Source organism: Stegodyphus dumicola, chromosome X1 (genome assembly GCF_044657685.1).
Source record: "Stegodyphus dumicola isolate Sdum_Otavi_A_Nest chromosome X1, ASM4465768v1".
NCBI classification, from domain to species: Eukaryota; Metazoa; Arthropoda; class Arachnida; order Araneae; family Eresidae; genus Stegodyphus; species Stegodyphus dumicola.
Genome location: NC_140780.1, coordinates 137,038,262 through 137,059,617, shown reverse-complemented (window position 1 = coordinate 137,059,617; position 21,356 = coordinate 137,038,262). Strand labels below are relative to the sequence as shown.

Sequence of the window (21,356 nt, the reverse complement as noted above, 5' to 3'; positions counted from 1 at the left end):
AAAGATATACATCTCGTACTGAAGATGTTTCCTCCCATATGCTATTAATCACCCACGTAATACACACCTGTAGGGTTTCTTAACTTACCTGAATATTCATGAATTTAAATATACAAACACTAAAGAAACACAGCATTTAAACATAGATTTAATTTTGCAAAACAAAAACAGGCAGAATAAAAAACATATATTACTTTATTGTCATCAGCAATCGTCCTCTTACTCCAATGCTGAGCTGGGGTAAAAACAAAAAATGTATCACTATGTTCTGGCACACAGTTTTCTTCCCACCAATCAAGTTCAACTACATTCTCGCAACCCACCTGTTGCATCCATGTCTGCAGCCCTAAAGGCACAAACCAACGAATATCAGTACCAAACCTAAAATGAAAAGAAAGAAGAGCTTAAAGAGTCAATAAAGGGCAGGGGTATATTAATTTAGCAACAAAAATGTTTTGGCTGAACATAATTGCAAAATTATATATCCAAATTAGAATAACAAGATATGAAGAACATTAAATGTTTAATCTGCTATAAAACATGCAAAGAAATAATGCCCAATAAATATAATAAGGAAGTCTCTATGTTTAAACACTTGAAAACATTGTACATGTCTTGTTATCCATAACAAAGTGATGACAAAATATATAGTGGATGCAATGAATAAAGAACCATTTTGTGATAGTTTATAAACACGCATATCTGCAAAATACTAGTTAGGCACACACTGCTGCCTAATATTTTGCCCAAAATTGAAATAACCCATTTTAACATGTTGACTGCCGTGGGGTTCAATGATGGGCGCACTCGACTTGGATACAGCGCCGTGGGGGGTCACCGGTGATCAACGATGCGAAGAACAGTAAAATTATATAATTAGAGTAGATATAAATACAGATAAATTTTTAAATAATAACCATTGTTACTATTATGTTTTGAAGAGTAACAGATCGCAAAAATTTAAATATTAAATCACAAAAATGGTTTGCAGCCCCTCGGGGGTGAGCAATGACTCCCCCCACCAGGAAAAATTCATTAAACACGATTACATAACTCTCCTTATCTTCTGCAGATAGTATTTCAACATAGTATGCATCGGATAATAAAAAATTCACGTTGGCACCATGGGCGAACCACATAAAATGTGCATGGCATTCAACATGTTAATTTATTCTTCAGCATAATTATTACTGGTGTGTTTTAAAGGTATATTTGAAATACAGGGTCAACCAATCTATGTCCCTCAAAGAAAAAACGAGACCACAAAGCACTGAAAAGAGCCTGTATCAAATTGTGAAACTAGCATGATGCTCAGTTATTCAGCTTTCCAATAAATGAAATGATTCTAAATGGTTACACTTGAAATAGTATGTTGAGTAATTAATTCAGTTTTTCTGCCACACTTCTTCAACTGCACCACAGCCTATCACAGGCCAAGGCCGTCTCAACAAGCTTCCTCCAATAAATCTGATTAGTCACTACAGTCCGCCAACACGACTGAATTTTAGAGTCCTGAGATCTGCCTCCACACAGTCTATCCATATTATGCAAGGCTCTTGTACTCTTTTCCTACTATACTTGCAAATGTTACCTTTTTAACGGGATTCAAGTTATCACTTCTAAAAATATGTTTAAACCACTTGATACAATAAGATTTGATATTATACCTGATACGATAAGACTCGGACAATATTAGGTTCTACGTATCTTCTGTATATTTCACGGTTAAACAAAATTCTCCATCTATTATTTTCTCTAACTGTGCCATATATTTTCTGCAGTATTTTTCTTACAAAGATTATAAGTCTTTCTTCATCTGTTTTTGTTTATGGTTTCTGCCACACAATAAATCAAATAATTCTGCCATGAAAAAAACATTTTCAGGGACACACTTTTCACATTTTCAGTCCCATTAATATGAACATCATTTTAAATTTATGCATTAAGTCCTACCAATGCATAAAAAAATCTAAAATTTGACCTTCAATTTCAAATTTATACATCTGTGAAACAGCATCTTCTGAAACAAAAAAAAAAAAAAAAAAAAAAAAAAAGAAGAAAAGAAAATGAAAAGCTTACTTATGCACCCCAAAGATCTGCTTGTGAAAGAAACACCACAGCACTTATGAGTTTAAAACTTTCAGTGGGTGCAGCATTTCTATCAATGTGGCATTTACATGCATTACATGCATTGAAAAAAAATTTCATAAGAATAGCTGTAAAAAGCTTGGATCATCTTGGTGCTGCCCTCACACAGAAGACCACTCAGTTGCTTTTTGCGAACCTTGAATTCATATTCTTTCCCTTGAATGGACCTCTGAGCCTAAAAGAGATCTCAGAACAATTACATTCTTCCCTCGTTCAAATTAGCATTCACATCAGCTTGAATAGTCTCTGTTCTCTGTTTCTTGATTGAATATTCGAGGGCCCATCTACCCTCACCTTTCCATAGTAAATCTACTGTGGATCTTCCCAAATTCAGGTACGACTCCACCTGCATTGCAATAAACTCCACTGTATTTCTACTTTCTCCCCCTTCAGTACAAATTGATTCTTCTTCACATTCTGCCAGCTAAAGATCCCATCAACTTTGATATAAGTACTTCTTGGATAGTTTTTAAGAAGGAAGCAGATTTTTTTTTAATTGTACCTATATAGCACAGACGCTATACTGATAGTTTTAACCACCTAACAGCTTTCCCTGAACACTGTTCAGGTGGCACAAAAGAGGACTTCTCTAATTTGCCCATACACTGCTTCAGCACAGTATTTTCCTACAGGAAACCACTGATTTGCCTGGCCTTTTTCACTTTTTGTATTTTGCAGTGTTTCTAATAGATGTCTCTAGTAGTCCAGGAGAGATTGTAAAACCTTAAACTAGAAAGATTTTACTATTTTTTGTTTAGGTGAAGAAATAAAGTGAGTTTGTTTGCACGTGTTCAGTGTATTGCTCTTTGCAAATAGCATTTTTTCCCAATTTTGTCAAAATAAGAGAAAGATGGACAGAAGTGAGTGGCTCATAACAGAATATAATTCTGATATTGGATCAAATAACGAATCAGAAATTTCTCTAAAGGATTCTGGTAGTTGAGAAAGTTTATTGGCATTCTCTAGTGATGATGAAATGGGAAGTTCTGATGATCCAACTCAGGTTCGGAACTTTTGAGAAATGGATACTAGTAATCCTCCTCCATCACCACATTTCACAACAAATCCTGTTATTCATTTGAATATTGACGTAAGTGATGGAATTCTACAGTTTCTCCATATTTTGCTTCTGATGATAATTTTCAAATGATAGTTTCCGAAACTAATAAATATGCAGATAAAATTATTCAAACCAGTAATCTTAGAAGTTATAATAGCAGGGGAATAAAATGGGAACTAATGTTGAAAAATGAAATTCAAGTCCTTCTTGCTTTGAATATTTTACAAAGAATTGTGAAAAAGCCTGATATAGAGAAATAGATGTTATTTATATGTATGTTTTAACATAACGATCAAATGATTAAGATATCTTAATGATGAATAACATTCAATATTTCCGTAGCATAAATTAAATGCTTCATAGCTTCCAATCATAACATTCCAAACAAAACTGCGTTGCCAGATTCATAGATCAAACAAATTACGAAACAAATGATTAAATAATACCAAACAAGAAATTCTAAACTTAATAGGAGTGGCAAGATCCTCCCACCTTTTGTAGTAAAGGCAAATTTGCCTTAAAGCAATACAAAATAAAACACGGAAAAAGTACACACTAATAGAAAAAAATCCCACCAAGAAAAAAATTAATGTAATGAAATTTCGGCAATACATTTCTCCAAGTAACATATTTAATTGATTAAATTTTTAAGTTCACAGGTTAATGCAAGCACGAGAAAAGCCATTTCACATGTGAAATGTTGGTACATTAATAACCGGCGTAACTGCCAGAATTTCGAATGCAAGCATGCAGACATGTCAACAGGCGCCGGATATCAGTTCATGCAATGAAGTTCCATCCCTGTTGCACTTGGTCGGTCAATACAGGATGGTGAATGCTGGTTGTGGATGATATTGGAGTTGTCATCCAATGAGATATCCCACATGTTCTCGACTGGAGAAAGCTCTGGTGATCTAGCAGGCCAAGCATTATTTACATTATATTATTATTAATATATTGACATTCTGTAGAGCATGTAGGGTTACAACCGCAGTATGAAGGCAAGCATTATCCTGTTGGGAAAACAATCCCCTTGAATGCTGTTCATGAATGGCAGCAGAATAGGTTGAATCACCAGACTGACATTTATATTTGCAGTCAGGGTGCGTGAGATAACCATGAGAGTGCTCCTACTGTCACATATAAATTGCTCTACAGACCATAATTTTAGGTGTAGGTCCAGTGTGTCTAGAACACTTGGTTGCAGGCACTCACTTGGCCTCCTTCTAACCAATACACGGCTATTGCTGGCACCAAGGCAGAACCAACTTTCATCAGAAAACACAAAAGGTCTCCACTTCGTCCTCCAATAAGCTCTAGCTTTGACACAACTGATATCACAAATGGCAGTGTTTTTGGAGTCAGTGGAATACATGCTCAGAGCATCTGGCTCGCAGCTGTCCTTTAAGTAATCAATTTGTAACAGTTGATTGTATCACCATGGCACCAACTGCAGCTTAAATTTCTGCAGCAGATGCAGTATGATCCACCACAGCCATACACTGAATATGGCCGTCTTCCCTCTCAGTAATACCAAGAGGCTGCCCAGAACCCGGGCTTGAGCCAGTACCTTCCCTTGACCACTGCTGTCAACAATTATGTACAGTGAATGCATTCTTGCCAAGTCTTTCCACAATATTGCAGAAAGAAAATGTGCCTTCTTGTAGCCCTATTGCATGACATCATTCAAACTCACAGAGCTGATAATGGCTTCTTTGTCTTCTTAAAGGCATTCTTGACCGCCATCAACTCACTACATCAAATCTCATTATGCTCACGAACTTTACAGAGGGTATTTAAAGCAAACCTGATCTGCATGTTCATAGTGGTGCTAACAGTGCCACACTTACATGCCTAATACAAAATTTGAATAGATGTCATCTTTCAGATCTGTAAACACAGCTAAAAAACTTTGTTTACCTAGCACAACTCTTTCTTGGTGTTGGGACTCTCCCTTCCCCTCCATCAGTTTACAACAGACATAAACTGTAACACATGAAATGAAATTGAAATAAGAACTGTAATGTGTGAAAATAACATCAAAGAACAATAAACACAAAAAATGACATTATTATTATCAAATACTAGGAAAAAATCAATAGCAGTTTATGAGTCCTTGTGTTTCCCAGCCACTACTCAGCAACCACTTCGAGTTACCTTTACATCTTTCGGAATATCATTATCACCAGGTTCTGCTTTGAGGTAGCCTCAATTTTCTGAAGTACTTCAATAAAGTTACCTGCACAAGTAAGCTCTAAATGATAAATTCACTGAAAGGGGTCATATGATTTCACCATTGACTACTCATAGTTTTGCTACATGTTCAATATTGTCTTTGATAGGAAACAGGTCAGCTATCTGTGCTAAAAGCCAAATTATCCTGTTTCAATTCTTTGGGACAGCTTCTCCTGCAGAAGTCATCTTTCTCGGTTAAGATGACTTGGGACTTCTCAGTTCTCCAAGATATTCTTTACAAAAAGGTTTCCATAGATTTAGCCATAAAGTATGAAGGTAATGCACACATTGCAGTAACTGCTGGGAGTCAATTAAATCTAAATCAATGGTTTCTCATTTACCTAAATATTGAATAAAGTGAGCAAGTGTAAGAGATCTCAATTCATTAGGGTCATATAAATAAATATATCAGTGGTTGTCCATTTACAGTAGCTCACACTTAGTGAGCAAAAATAAACATTTCCTCCCATGTGACACAGTATTTCCCAAAATTTTTGAAGAAGTTCCTTGATACAACAAACCAATCTTTCCCAAAACCCACCATACCATGGGGCAGATGGTTGGCTGAATTGATTTTCATTTGACTGCCTTTTGATACTTGATTTTCATTTGACTGCCACTTGATACTTGATTTTCACTTGATTGATACTTGATTTTCATCAAAGCACATTCCCTTTGAATAAAATCCCAGTCCAAAGATTTCAAGGTATTTGATGCTCCTGTAAAATTCATGCCATTATTAGTATAAAGAGCAGAACAACTTCCTCTCCCTGCCCAAGATCTTCAAAATGCCTGGATAAATGCTTCACTGAACACGAAGAAAACTAGCTCCAAATGAACTGCTTTATATACAGCACAGGTGAAAAGTACTACACATGCTTTACTTCCTCCACTTAGGGGAAAAGTCAAGCCAGACATACATCAATTACTTGAAATGCCACAACTCGTATTTTGTCAGGAGTTAAAGGAGCTGAGTTAGCTTTAATATTTCTGGAAGTTAGTTTCTTGCATTGTACAGTACAAAGTCCATAGTCCAGACGTCCATTATCTGGAATGACCTGTAATCCGGACCTCAAAGCCACAAACTTTTTTTGGTATGCTTTACGTATACGCGTAATGCGTTTATGCGTGCACGTTAATATGCGTTTAAGCATTGGGAGGATGTGTCTCCAGATACGTTAAAAAATGCTTGCAAAATTTATGAGCAGCTACCGTATTTCATGGTGAGGACAATGAAAATTATAGCCGCGAATTTGAAGGTTTTCGGACATCGCAAACTAAAGGTGAAATTTTCCTGTTATTGGATTTTGTAAAGAAATGTGGAGAAGCGGTATAATAAGTGAAGATGATATAACAGAAGTTTTTCATTGCGACAACCATGCCCCAATTTTCAATCAATTAATAGACGGTGAAATCTGTAGTATGGTTCTAAATCCAGAAAATACCACTTCCGATAGTGAAGAAAGTGACAGAAAAATGAATTGAAAATGAAAAATTTCGATTGACAAGTTAGTCGGTATTCTCGACACAGCCATTACAAGACCTGAACAGTGGAACTTTATAACTGAACAAGAAATTATGTCTGTTTATTAAGAGAAAGAATTAGCACAAAAAAAAAAAAAGAAGCAACTTAAACAACTTACATTGAAAGAAATGATTAATAAAGTAAACAAATAAATATTAAGCTTTTTTTTTAATTTTGATACCCTTTAGATCATAATTGCTCTTTATTTCATAAATTACGGTTTCACATTTTTAATTGTATAATTTCTGCATGCCATCTTACCAGATTTAAACTGATGATCTATAATTCAGAAAAACCCCTACCGGATTAGGGGTTTCCTAATCCAAAGTCCCGACGAGTCCGGATTACGGACCTTGTACTGTATACATTGTCGTAAAACTCTTCTGACAACTCTCCGTCCCTTAGGAATCCAGACTCTTTCTCTTAAATGTGTTAGTGTCCTTAATGCTCCAGCATGCATCAAAGAGCTACGGGTATGCAATATCTGTCTCTCTAGAATAGGATGATCTGGTAAAACTATAGGACATGTAAAATGCTCTGATCTCAACTAAGAATGAGTCATGTCACAACGTTCAGAATTCTCCCTTCAATGTAAAACTTTATTGTATTATTATACTACTCATGTATTTCAGAAGGTCATTCAGACTATTTGATTTTTATCAGAATGTCTTCTGCCCTTTCAATCTCTTTCCATGAAATCTCATCTTTTGACTTATTAGTTTGCCTTGATGTTGCTACAAAATCTCAAAAAATAAGCAGTCATGCAGAGAATTCTTTTGTAGCTTGAAATCTTTAGCTAAATCTCTTTCCCTTTTCAGTGACTACATTTAAGATAACTGCCTTGTGTACTCCAGAAGTGCTTTATCTGGAACAGATAATTCCAATACTGGCCAAGACTCTTCCCTTCCATACAACCAGGTTGGGCCCCCACCAACACCATTAATTTTGCAGAAGGTCTGAACAGTCGCATGTTTGGGAAAGCAAGTTTGCTGGGTTGACTTTTTCTGAAACATGTATATTGGTCAGTTTCCCTGATTTATTTCACTGGATTTCCAACAAATGTATTCCATGGTTCTGTGTTCATGATCCATGCCAAAACTACCATCAAGTCCCTCCAAAAGTACGTCTTCGAAAGAAAATTCAAAACCTTTTTTTTTTTTTTTTAAATATTGACAAACCAATTCTAGATCCCATAGCAGCTCTGCAGGGATTGACAATCCAGTTGCAGAATTGTTGGTCTCTTAACAGGAGCTATTCTAGCCTTTGCCAAAATCATTGAGACTTTCACTTCTAACCTTCCTTCACAGCATCGAAAAGCACAGCAAGCATACCCTTGAAATAAAGCATTAGTAAATATGTGTAAGATAACCATTTTAAAAGTTCTATGCATTATCCTTCGAGGAATTCTACAATTCTCAATGAGATCTATATGTTTAGCCCATCTTCAACAATGTAATTGCAAATCAGATGGCAACTCCTCATCCCAGTCCAATTTATTTAGCCAGGTTCTTTGAGTAGTAACTTTGGCAATAGTGTCACAGGTGACATAGCCTATGGCATCACATATGCTGTTAACAATAGAAAGTAATATTTTCTTCATAACAACTTCACTAAATTCCATGTCAGCTTGAGAACCAATGCAATAAAGTTCACTGGTCTCTGTATCTCATTTAAGACTAATTATGCTTTGACTTTCCTGGCACTAAACTATGGTATGATCGCAACATTTTAGTTCAAATGATGCTTCATTCATTACTTGTATAGCTTGAGATTTCAACTGCTCCAGTTCTACATCATTAAAACTCGTGACTAGGTTATCAATTAAAAACCTTCTCTTGATTTATTAATTGTATTTTGAAGGTTTTCTGTCTGGAATTTCAGCAAACCTAAATGTTATTTTACTGTAGCATTCAGAAGAAAAGGACTGGAAGAGATCCCAAAAGTCACTCAGGAATGTCTATAAACCTTAAGTTTGGCACATTCAGCATTTTTTCTCAACAAGAACCTTGGTATATCTCTGTCTTCGATCCTAAAACCTATTTGCAGAAAAGCCTGTCGTACGTCAGCAACTACTCCCTAGGTACTTAAATGGAATCTTCTCAGTAGTAGGGATATCTGATGCATCAGACTTGGTCAACACTTAAACACAGTGTTAAGGACACAGATCCAGGTGACTTGAAAGAAGTGTCGAACATTAGACGAACCTTCGTAGCACTGCTGGATGGCTTAATAACAGGCTTGTGAGGAAGATAATGAGCAAGCTTTCGAAAGCTGTTTCATTGGAACAGTTTCCATAATGCCTTCTAATTTCCACTGCTGGAATACAGAATCATAGGCTTTAACGTTTTTGTTTTAAAAACATTTTGTTATTGTCCAAAGTCATGGTTCTGCTATGTTGTTCTTACAATAAAGAGTAGGATGTCCAGCTAGCCACAGCAAAGCTACTTCATAATGTTGATTTTCGCATGTCTTTAAGGTTTTTCTGAAATGGATCAAAATTTCTTTTCAAGAAGGATCTTATTTTTCCCCCCCTACAGGATCTATAATGCCCAAAACTTCTAAATCTCATAGCTTTGACAACTCAATATTTTGGAGGTTTAATGGTACCAAATTAACAACCATTTTTTTTTTTTTTTCCTAGTCTTAAAATTGTCCAACCTCGTAAAGTCACTATGGCTGAAACTCCAGATGTACCTTAGTTGTTCCAATGCTTCCAAGTATGTCAGCTCCTAGAACTCTTACATGTGGCATAGCTCTTCCAACATCTATCAGTTTTGTCCTTCAAAAAGCAACATCAAAAAGTAATGTTTGATCACATATTCTCAGTAGCGTTGAGAAAATCTTCAGTTGATCGAGCAGAGACATTGATATAAAATACATTAATCTGAATTTTCAATAGTTATTGCATATCTATCATGATCAGCAGCCAAAGATATAACTCTGTCAAACTATCCTTGAGACAACACTTCTTTTCTGGAAAGAGAAACATTTAACTCAGCAACTGAGTTCTTGATATAAAAACAATGAGATCCATCATCCACTAATGTTCGTGCACAGATTTCCTTAACCCTGTGCCATAATCTGATCATGATTGTGTTCAAATATATTTCATGTTCCAAGGGAAGATTTGTCAAAAGAGTCTGTAAATTTTTCTTCATCTGTCCCTTTGTCCTTTGATGAGGAATCAATATCTTTGTATAAATCTGGGCAAAGTAATGCATAATGCCTCCATCCACAAATCAAACATTTTATGCTACTGTGACAACTTTTTGCCTTGTGATTAGGCTGAAGGCAAACAACAAGGCAGCATTTCTGTGGCATAACTTGGGACTTCCTATCATCGTAACTCATTAACAATTTTTTACAATCCTGACTTGGATGAGGACAGTCACAGAATGCACAACAAACTTTTCTTGCAGATGTGTTTGAAATTAGAGTAGCAGCTGTAGGTTCATCTTTGTTGAGCTGGTCAATGTTATTACATATCTAATGTTCTCAGCAGCAAGAGAAATAACTCCAAACTGTCTTTGAGACAACACTTCTCTTCCAGAAATAGAAAGATTTAATTCAGCAACTAAGCTCTTCTCAATATAAGAACAATGAAATCCATCATCCATTAATGTTCACACACAGATTTTCTTAGCCCTGTGCTATAATCTTACCATGATTGTTTTCAAATGTATTTCATGTTCTGAGGAAAGATTTGTCAACAGTCTCTGCAGATTTTTGTTTTCCATCTGCCCCTTTGTCCTTTGATGAGGAAACAATACGTTTGTATAAATCTGGGCATAATGCCTCCAACCACAAATCAAACATTTTATGCTACTGTGAAACTTTTTTGCCATGCGATTAGGTTCAAGGCAAACAAGACAGCATTTCTGTAGCATAACTGGGGATTTCCTATCATCGTAACTCATTGTTAACAATCCTGACTTGGATGAGGACGATCACAGAATACACAAGCAACTTTTCTTGCAGATGCATTCAAAATTAGAGTGGCAGCAGTAGGTTCATCTTGTTAAACTGGTTTATGGAATTCCTTTAGTTTCATGCCACTTCGATTTTGCTTCATACCAGCAATAGTTTTAAAGTGGATTGTATTATTTAATTTAGGCAAAATACATAAAGTCTGCTTGTCTAGGTTTTATCCCAGTTTTGACTGAAAGACCCTTTTCACGAACAGAATCTAAAAGTCTCTTATCCCATCTTCTCCTCACCATGAACATCAAGAGGACTTTTGATTTTAAGTAACCCTATACTGCAAAATGCTACAGTCACAAACACCTGTACCTTGTCTGGAATTTAAACCCAGACCAAACAGGCAACAGCTTTAGATGCACTTTCCGAATGCATTTACAAAAGAATATTGAAAAATACAAATGTGAAATTTTTATGCACAGACTGTTTAATTTTCACACTACTTAATTAACTCTAAATGCTGCAGAACCTTTAAAAAAAAAAAAAAAAAAGAACTCAAGACTGGAAAGAGTATCTACATGCAAATATATTTGATACACATTCATTTAATGCTTAATCAACAGAAATAATTTACATATGTATAGGAAGAAGCATATCTAAGACATAACATAAAACAATACCAGGGTAAGTAACAAATTCATATCTTTATTACAAGATTTAGTTTGAGCCTTATACCGATTAAATATTAAAATCCATACAAGTATTTTGTCACCATTTGACAGAGACCTTGTAGATTACATAAAGACAAATCATATGTGCATATTACTGACAGACTTCTCAGTAAATATGAAAATGTTACGCAAATGTGATGTTAGAATGCTATTCAAATATTATTAGGGCTCAGCACTACTGCTGCAACCAAATGAGTTCATAATGAGAATAGTGGATCTCCACACTACACAAAAATGGTTTCAATATTTTCAATCTGTGGACACCAGAGCCAAATATATAGTTGAAAGGTTGTTGCCTCAATGTAATCCTGTATTAAATAACCTGGTGTTGTCAATGGAAGTTAAACATTTGCATTCCATAATTATTCACTATTTTAATGACCAGGGTTTAAAGTTCAGATGCCTGCATGTTATGTCCCAAGATCTATCAGTATGCTATCAGTACCAAAAGCTCAGAAGCATGTTACCATCTGAAAACAGATGTTGGGTCATCCAAATCATCTGCAGTTTTGCCAAACATAAGTCAATGATGATGAAAATGGTTCCATCTGTGATACTCTAATGCTAGTGACCAATGGGTTCAATCAGGTTAGAAAGCACAAACTGGTTCAGAGACAGAGATCCTGTACCTGACAATTAGGCTGTAGATAGCCAACTCTACATAAATTAGCTATAGCAATTGCCTGATGTTTTTGAAGCAAAAATGTGAAATGCTCATCAATTAAAAGATGGCTCTCCTTTAAAATGACTTCAGCTTCTTACCATGCTAATAATGCTATTCACTCAAAAATTCATGTAATCAGAACAACAATGTAACTATACACAGTCGAAATCTTCGAACCTTCAGATTACTACTTCTAATTCACAGCCCATTTTTTTCAGTGGTAAGTATTTCAATAATAAGAAGGTCTGAAAACAAAATCTAAAATGCTTTGGCCTCCAAACCAAACCGCTTCACAGCCAAAGACCTCATACTGATTTAGATTATAATTTTGAGGTACTCTTCTTGTTAGGACACAGATTTCGAAATAATGTGCATGTGTATATATGTGCATATATTTGTCTGTGTATACATACATACCTACATATATACATGGGTACACAAACACATACATCCATACATACATGCAGGCATGTGTACATACATACATTTCTGAATCCCGTCCTGATAACAGAAGAGTACCAATTTTGGTTTACAGTTGGCACATAAGTCAGTGGTCTGTATTTCACTGAATAGCATCACCATATAATATTCATATCCAGAACATTCGCACTGAAAATTACCTGAATTTTTTACTCACCCTGACATAATTTAGTCCTTAATTTCATGCTAAATAATGTATCAGAAAGCGATTAAAAAAAACTCACCTAGCATTCAAAAGTAATACAGTATTATAATCCAAATGATCATAATGAGAATGACTTATTACAACTGCATTGATATGAGGAAGATCATGAATAGAACAAGGAGGATCTCTGTATCGTTTAGGACCAACAACCTGGCTAGGAGAGGCTCGTTCGCTAAATATTGGATCAGTTAAAACATTTAGACCATGCATCTGAACAAGAACTGTAGAATGGCCAATCCAAGTAACACGTATTCCATCCTCTGGAATTGAAAGTTTTGCAAAATTCTGTTTTACAATTGGTAACACTAATTCCAGTTCCTAAAAAGGAAGAAACATCAAAAGGTAAAAATTTGAATGAAAATATGATAGAACAATAGTTTAGAAGATTATTAAAGAACAAACAGTATTAAATAAATATTGTCAGTAAAAGGTTTTTAAAATGTGCTCCTCTATATTATATCATTGTTCACAGAAATAATAAGTATAATAAATATTTGTTATACTCAGAAACATTTTACCACCACAGACACCATAAACTTTACAGCTATCTATCACATTATGAGGAATTCCAGTTATGTCATCTACATGATTTTAGATCAAAAAGAAAACTCTGATTTTAATTTCTAATTAGATATGTTTAAACTACTTGCCATTTGAAATTTTATTCATGACCCTTCTGTCCAGCAGCACGTAATGCAACGAAACGAAATAGCAATAAAGTTGGTTGTTGCAGATTTATGGCTTTAATTTGAGTAATGAATAAATAAAGTAAGCCTTCAAAAAAGTATGATACTTTGGGGTCAAGTTATAAGGTATTTCTCCTACTTCCCTAGCGTGCTTTCGTGGTGTAACGGTAGCACGCCGGGCCGGTATTCCAGACGTCCGTGGTTCGATTCCCGGTGAAGGCGGTTGCATATTTTTCATCTTTTCTGCTTCCAATTAACCTAATGACTCTACAAGTGGCGCCCGAACTAAAAGGGTTGTGGATGATGATTCTCTGCACCCAGAATTTCATGACTAGGTCCCCTAAAACCCTAGTCGTCCTTTAAAAAGGGGAGTATATAAGGTATTTCTCCCCCTTCCCTAGCGTGCCTTCGTGGTGTAACGGTAGCACGCTGGGCCAGTATTCCAGAGGTTCATGGTTTGATTCCCGGTGAAGGCGGTTGCATATTTTTCATCTTTTCTGCTTCCAATTAACCTAATGACTCTACAAAGTGGCAACTTCAAATAAAAATAATGGAAAGCATATTTTTAAGAGGCCTCAGAGCAAAAAGACAATGAGTAAAAAGCTTTTCATTGTGATATTAGTAAAATAAAAACAAAATGTCATCCTCGTACAATCAAAAGTACTTTCTGACTATCCCCAAGGCCAATGGTGGTGTGGTGTATTTAATTATGGCAAAGCACACGAGGGCTATCTGCCTAAAGGGAGGGATGCCTTTGTGGAGGACTTTCTCAGGGAAACTGGCTCGTATACACGTTACACATGGGGAAAACCACGAAAACGCCCATGCAGCCAGCCCGTCCGCGGGACTTGAACCTCGGACCGAACTACCAGTGTTCAGCAACTTTACCGCTCGGCCGCTGGTGGGCCTATCCCCAGGACAAATCAACCAGTTACCAAATTCCACTAAGATGTTTTACCACCAAGAATAGATTAACACTGTTTTAGAAATGTTGGCCCTTAACACTGATCAACATATGAGACAGCAGATTTGTTTTTGTATAGTTTTATTCATAGCCCTTGAAACCTTCATTCCTCTTTAACTCTCAAAAGACAAATTTAACCTTTTTAAAAGGGTTACCAGGCATATCTAACATGTGCACTACTGGTCTACATCCTGATCATAAGTTATCATTGCATAACAAAACAGATGTCAGCATAAACATCAATCAAGACTGATATAGACTGCACACCTCCATTATATGAAGCCTTATAATGTCAGTATGAAAAGCTTTATAAGGCCTGCTCAAAATCTGATGGTCATTCTTCTGTCAAAAATGTAGTCAGATTCAATCCGAGAAATGCTCCTGCTTCATCATGCACATATTATATGATAATTACTCAAACTCAGAACTTTTCTAATTTAAAAAAAATTCTTCTGTTCCATCTTCAGTAAGAAGCATAATGGTCTGGAGTCAATTATTTGGTTATGACAGAGAATGCAATGAGTACCTAATTGAGTACCAATGAGCTTCATCCCAGTTTTGATCAAGAGCAATCCACATGACAGAATCTAAAGGCCTCATACAGGGCCTTCTTCCTATTAACACCTTTCAAGAAGATTTTCATATTAATGCATTTTTAAGTGTCTGCAGAGGTATTGCAGTAACAAATATTTTTTTTTTTTTTTTTTTTTTTTTTTTTTTTTTTAATATTCAGTTGATTTACATCTGTGCAATTCTCAATAATGACCATTAGACTGGTTGATCTTCTACAAAATCTAATACAATTGTTTTCTTAATAAACCTGTTAAATTTGTTAATTCCCTTATCCCATGTTCTTTGTACTTTTTGACAACATTATTATATTCTCGTATATATGAATGTGTCACCGTTGATTTTTTTTTTTCCTTTAAGCTTAAATAAATTTATTTAAACCAGTAATATGATCAGGTTATGAGCTCAATTTATCACAAAGTAACAATTTACGAACATAAGTTGATTCTTTATCTTCTCAGTTTAAGATTCAGAAAACAGAAGTAAGCATGGCCAGTATAGATGCATCATCTATAAACCAATTGAACAGACAAAATTATTCACAATGGAAATTTCAAATTACTTGTACTCTCAAGGCAAAAAGAAGTATTTTCTGTCTCCAACAGAATTAAGGTAAAGCTAGAAGATGATGATGCAGCAATCCCAAAACAGGAAAAGGATGAAGAAATTGCAATAGGTGTCTGTGATGGAACATTCACAAGTCAGAAAACACTCTAAAACTCCCTACTTGTTATGAACTGAATGTAGTAAACATTGTGACACCTGAGGCGTATAAAGAGGCAATGAACTCTCCTCAAGCAGACAACTGGGAAGAAGCCATAAATGAAAAGTTAAATTCTCTCAATAAAATAAAACATGGGATCTTGTACCTCCACCAGAGATAGATCACATAATTGGATCTAAGAAGGTGTTCAAAGTAAAACATCTTCCTAACAAAAAAAAGTGACAAATACAAAGCAACAGTACCAAAAAGTTCTGTCAAGTGGAGGAAGTGGACTTCAGTGAAACGTTTTCAACAATTACAAAATTTGACAATATACGAGTCCTGTTTGAGAGAGTTTAGTTACAGAGAAAACTGAAAGCCATACAAACTGATATAAAAACTACATTTCTATATGGTGAAATTGAAGAAATATTCATGGAACCTCTTCCAGGTTCAAACTGTGCGAAAAATTTGTCAGCTAAAGAAATCCTTGTATGGACTGAAACAACCATCTAGATGTTAGAACAAGACATTTTCTGCATTCTGAACTAGTTTTCTACATCCGATTCATGCATCTTTAAACAAGAAGGCATTTTTAATTCTGTCTGTGGTGCTTTTATTCTACATGTGGTGTATTTTAAATTCTATAGTGATGCTTTATTGTTTTGTGAAGAACAGGAAATATTATTTGAAATTATGGATGATCTGAGGAAGAAGTTGGAAGCAACAATCTGTGAAATGGGATGTTTTGTTAGAATGCAAATTGATTACAATGCAAATGATCAATTTTCATTCATTCAGAAAGCTATATTAAGCACATTCTGAAACGATCTTAGTCTTATTAGTTATCTTAGTTAGAAGATCCAAGTCTTAATACTTTACCTGCAGATCCTGGTAAAATCTCATCAACAGAATCCAATCCATTACTAGAAGGAAAAACAGTTCCTTACAGAGAAGCAACTAGGATCACTAATGTTCCTTCCTATCACTGCACATCCAGATATAGCTTTTGCTGTAAATATGGTTAGTAGATTTCAACCCGATTCTGGCCTAGTGCATTGGAATGCTGTAAAATGAATTTTCAAATACCTGAAAGCTACAGCAAACTACGGCATTGATTATTCTCCAGCAGATAATGACACTTGTCATCTTGTTGGAAACTCAAATGCAAACTTCACTAATGACATGGACACAAAAAATCAACTTCCGGCTATATTTTCAAACTTAGCAATTGTTCAGTAACTTGGTGTAGTAAAAAGCAATCAACTGTGTCTACCTTTACCACTGAGACAAGTATACTGCAGTGACAGAAGAATTGTGGTTGCACTAGCTTCTGCAAGATGTGGGTGAAAGTGATATGTGTAAAGAGGGTACAGTTATCTTCATTGATAACCAGAGTGCTATTAAGCTGATCAAGAATCATGTATTTCACAAATACACAAAACATATGGAGGTACACTAAAATTTTATTCATGAAAAACTGAAAGATAAATCTGTTATTACAAAGCATGTCAAATCTGGAGAGCAGATATCTTCACAAAAACTCTTCCAAAAGCAAAATTAAAAGGTTAAGAGACTTGCTCAACATAAAAGATAAGACACTCATGTGAACATTTAATAGATTTGCATCAGTTAACATTTTTGATTTTAAGTTTTGCTTTTCATTCAATACTTAGTTTAATTAATAATTTGAGTTTTTCTTGCTTATGTTATTCATCATACTTTTGTTAGCTCTAATGACAACAGAATTGGAGGGAGTGTTAAATCCATAATTCTAACTGCCATATTTTCTTCGTACTTTTTAGCACCACTATTATATTCTCATGTTTATATTCTATGAATGTGTTTCAGATGCATGCACTGCCTGTGGTTTTGTCATTTTCATTTATTTTAAGCTTAAATAAACTTAGTTAAACCAGTAATATGAACAATAACAATTTGTCATTTTGTCAAAACTGCATTACAATAACCTTTCCAAATGCATCAAGTGTATATAGGCAACAACAGCAAATTGCTTTATTAACAGAAAAATATCTGGTTGCAATGACAGTTTTGCGAAAAAAAATTTTCTCTAAAGTTAGGGGGGAAAACACAAAAGCAGTACTTTCAGGGTGGGTAGTTAATCACCACCCAAATCTATGATTTTCTGCCATTTTTATAGTTTTTTTCAAAGCCTCTGGCACAGAAATTTGGTGCCGCAAATCCAAAAACAGATCAACCTCATTTCGGACATCCTGTGCAGAATGCAGGATAGCATCAGCAAGATGTAGCTGTGTTCATTGTGTCCCTTATCAAACAACTTTTGTTTATCATTCGGATTATATTCATCATAGTCAGCAAAATCGAAAACACCCACTTCATTAAAAAATGCTACCTTTTGAATTTATTTCTTCTAGAATCAAAATCTTATACCACCTAAACCTTTTTAAAACCACATGAGAGAATAGCAGTCAGGCAATGACACTATTAGGTAGGTAAAGTGGCCATGCACCAAAAGTGCTGATGCTAAACAAAAGAAATGGAAAGTCCCTCAAATAAGAGAGATGATTAGACAGCTATACCAGAATGACTGACAACGCTTCAACAATTTTTAAACTGATTAGCCATGTGTTAACATGATGCGGTAAAGCAATAAAATCAAGCACTCAAGTGATGAGCTAACTTTGTATGCATGAACATTTCCCAAAGTAAACATGATCAAAATGAAGAACATTATTATACTGGAATCTACAATTTAATCTAACTTCTACTATGTTCTAAGACAATCTACTGTACATTTATATAATAAGTCAAATCTTATGCAATAATCAATACAGATTTATGGGTACTTTTCTGTTAACGTCAAGACATCAGTCACCACATGTCAAATGTGATAACCTAGTTATATATCATGAACAGTTGTTCAATAACACATATAAAAGTGCAATGTCAATGCTGCGCACAATACTGAATTTCTACAGTTCTCTGATTTTTCTAAGAGAAAACAGATCGCTATGTATATGAGGAGAATAACAGTTACTTTCTCCCCATGTATACAGTGATTTTTTTTTTTTTTTTTTTTTTGCTTTTGCTTTAAAAAAAAATCAGAGAATTGCACAAATTCAACATTGCAAAAATTAAACATTACACAATACAAAGTCCGAGATCCATACTCATCTGGACTTCGGCAACTCCAGATTTGGAACTTTTCTGGATATTGGATCATCAGTTTAAATCTAGTATGATGACACACACAAATAATAAAATTAAAAATAAGAAATGGTGGTTTATGAAATTAAGAAGCAGTTATGATCTTACGGAATCAAGATTTACAAAAAAATGTCAATTTTTATTTGTCTGCTTTATTGAACATTTCCTTCAGTGTAAGATGTTCAGTGTAAGTTTCTTCATTTCTTTGGCTAACACTTCCTCTTTATAGACAGGCATAAATTTTTTCTTCAATTACAAAGTTCTATAGTTCAATTCCTGTAACTGTTGTGTCAAGAATTCCAATTAAATTATCAATCAAAATTTCCAAAACTTTTCCGTTACTTTTTTCACTATCAGATGCAATATTTTCTGGCTTTAGAACCATATTATAGATTTCGCCAGCCATTAGTTAATTGGTGACTGGGGCATTGTCATGATAATGGAAAATCTGTTATGAAATCTTCATTACCATTACGCCACAAATTCCACTAACTGAAAAATTTTGTTTTTTGTTTGAGATATCTGCAAACCTTCAAATTCATGGCTATCATCTGCTATATACTATTAGCAACATATGATGAGATTGGTGATTAAAGACATGTTCTGCTAAATTTTGTCTTGCTTCTATCATAGGATGACAAAATTAAGCCTGAGTTGTATCAGTTTAATTATTTATTACACTCATGCCTATTTCATGCACATACTTCAAGCTTATCCAATTCCCAAATAAATAAGTTCTCACATATGCTAAAGAATTATACAGGGTCCTACGCACTAGATATTTTGTAATCTAGTAGTCCCTGCAGGTCCTAAATTTACTGCCAACTGCCTCCCTAAATTCTAAAAATTTTGTTGCTTCTAAATTTTGCATACCAGTGCCTTCCCTAAATTTCAAATATTTAGGCACTCCTTAATTTTGTTTCTTGATGTTCTTCAAATTCTAAAAATTTTGTCTCCCTTTGAGTTCTGACACTGGTCCTGAGCTTATATGAATAACAAATTAATTATTCTCAAATGAAACATGAATAAATGTAATATTTTGGCCTATAAGTTTAATTTAGAAAATCTACTTTTGCATAATGTTAAATTTCCCCTAATCAACAAACACATTCAACACTTCGCAGCACAGTTAGCTGAAGTGTGGTATCATCAACAAGTGTAATGTCCACATAAACGTTTACCGTACTCTCTAGTATTCCATTATTAATATTTAAAAAATAACTGTTTAGACATCACTGTGTATGACTGAAGCTGCCGTGTGTTGATAATCACACAAGAATGAAAACAAAAAATAATAAATAATAATTTGCTAGGTTGGTATCAGAGATACAAATTATTCAGTAAGTTTAAAAATCAAACTATGCTGGGCAAAAAGACGACTACAAACCCAAATTACTGATCATAAACATTTATGCTAATAAATGATTGTTTCTTTAATATGGTAGTATTTATCTTATTTAGTGGTGAACTGAAATTAAGAGCTGTCCACGTTTCATCATGAAAAAATATCAAATTTGCATGGGTAAAGCATACAAAAAAAAATTTAAAAAAAAAAAAAAAAAAGGTGATGATTGGTAGTCCAGGGATCTGGATTTGAAATCATTCTAGATAATGGACGTCCACATTTCCTACTTTTTACAGTACCTATCAATGTCATTTACAAATAAAATCGTCTTTCTTTTCATGAAGCTTTATGTATCATTAGTGTAACTATCACCTAGTTAGATTCTGAGCCAACTTTCATGTTTCACCTTATGTGGCACTCTGTTAAATAGAAAGGTACTGATTTATGTTTGTGAAAAACTTTCAATAATATATTAATTTTTTTATTTTATATGGATAATAACATCACATGCCACTTTTAAGCATCATTCTGTAACATTCAACATTGCCATATGACTTAAAAGTTCTTTCCTGAAAATTTTAAGCTGACAGTCAAATAGCAAAATGCATGTATCACATGCTCCTTCAAATTTTAAGGTACAACTTTAGCTGCTTCCAATTTTTGTGGTTTAATAATTATACACTTGCCAACCTCAGTAAAATGGCTGGTTAGAGTAGAGAGAAGGGTACCCCTTGTACTATCACAAAGTTGTTGTTTCGTTTATCGCCAAGAGTGTGCAATGCCTAGATTGTGCAATTCTCTGTTTTTTTTTTTTTTTTTTTTTTTTTTTTTTTTTAAAGTCAAAATAGGTCAATGTGTACATGGATAAAGTCAAGGAAATGTACAATGCCAAGTTTGTGAAATTCTGATTTTTTTTTATGTGAAACTAGGTCG

The 21,356-nt window shown here is 34.6% G+C and overlaps 1 protein-coding gene across 1 annotated transcript in view; it reads right to left on the bottom strand.

Moving 5' to 3' along the window:
• The window catches only part of LOC118182524 (N-acyl-phosphatidylethanolamine-hydrolyzing phospholipase D-like), an 88,679-nt gene that overhangs the window by 34,841 nt on the left and 32,482 nt on the right, over nt 1-21,356 (bottom strand). Inside the window, exons 3-4 of the mRNA XM_085807721.1 lie at nt 12,986-13,284; nt 195-381 (exon numbers count right to left, since the gene is read on the bottom strand). Coding sequence (XP_085663847.1) covers nt 195-381; nt 12,986-13,284 — 486 coding nt within the window. The remainder of the gene's footprint in view (nt 1-194; nt 382-12,985; nt 13,285-21,356) is intronic.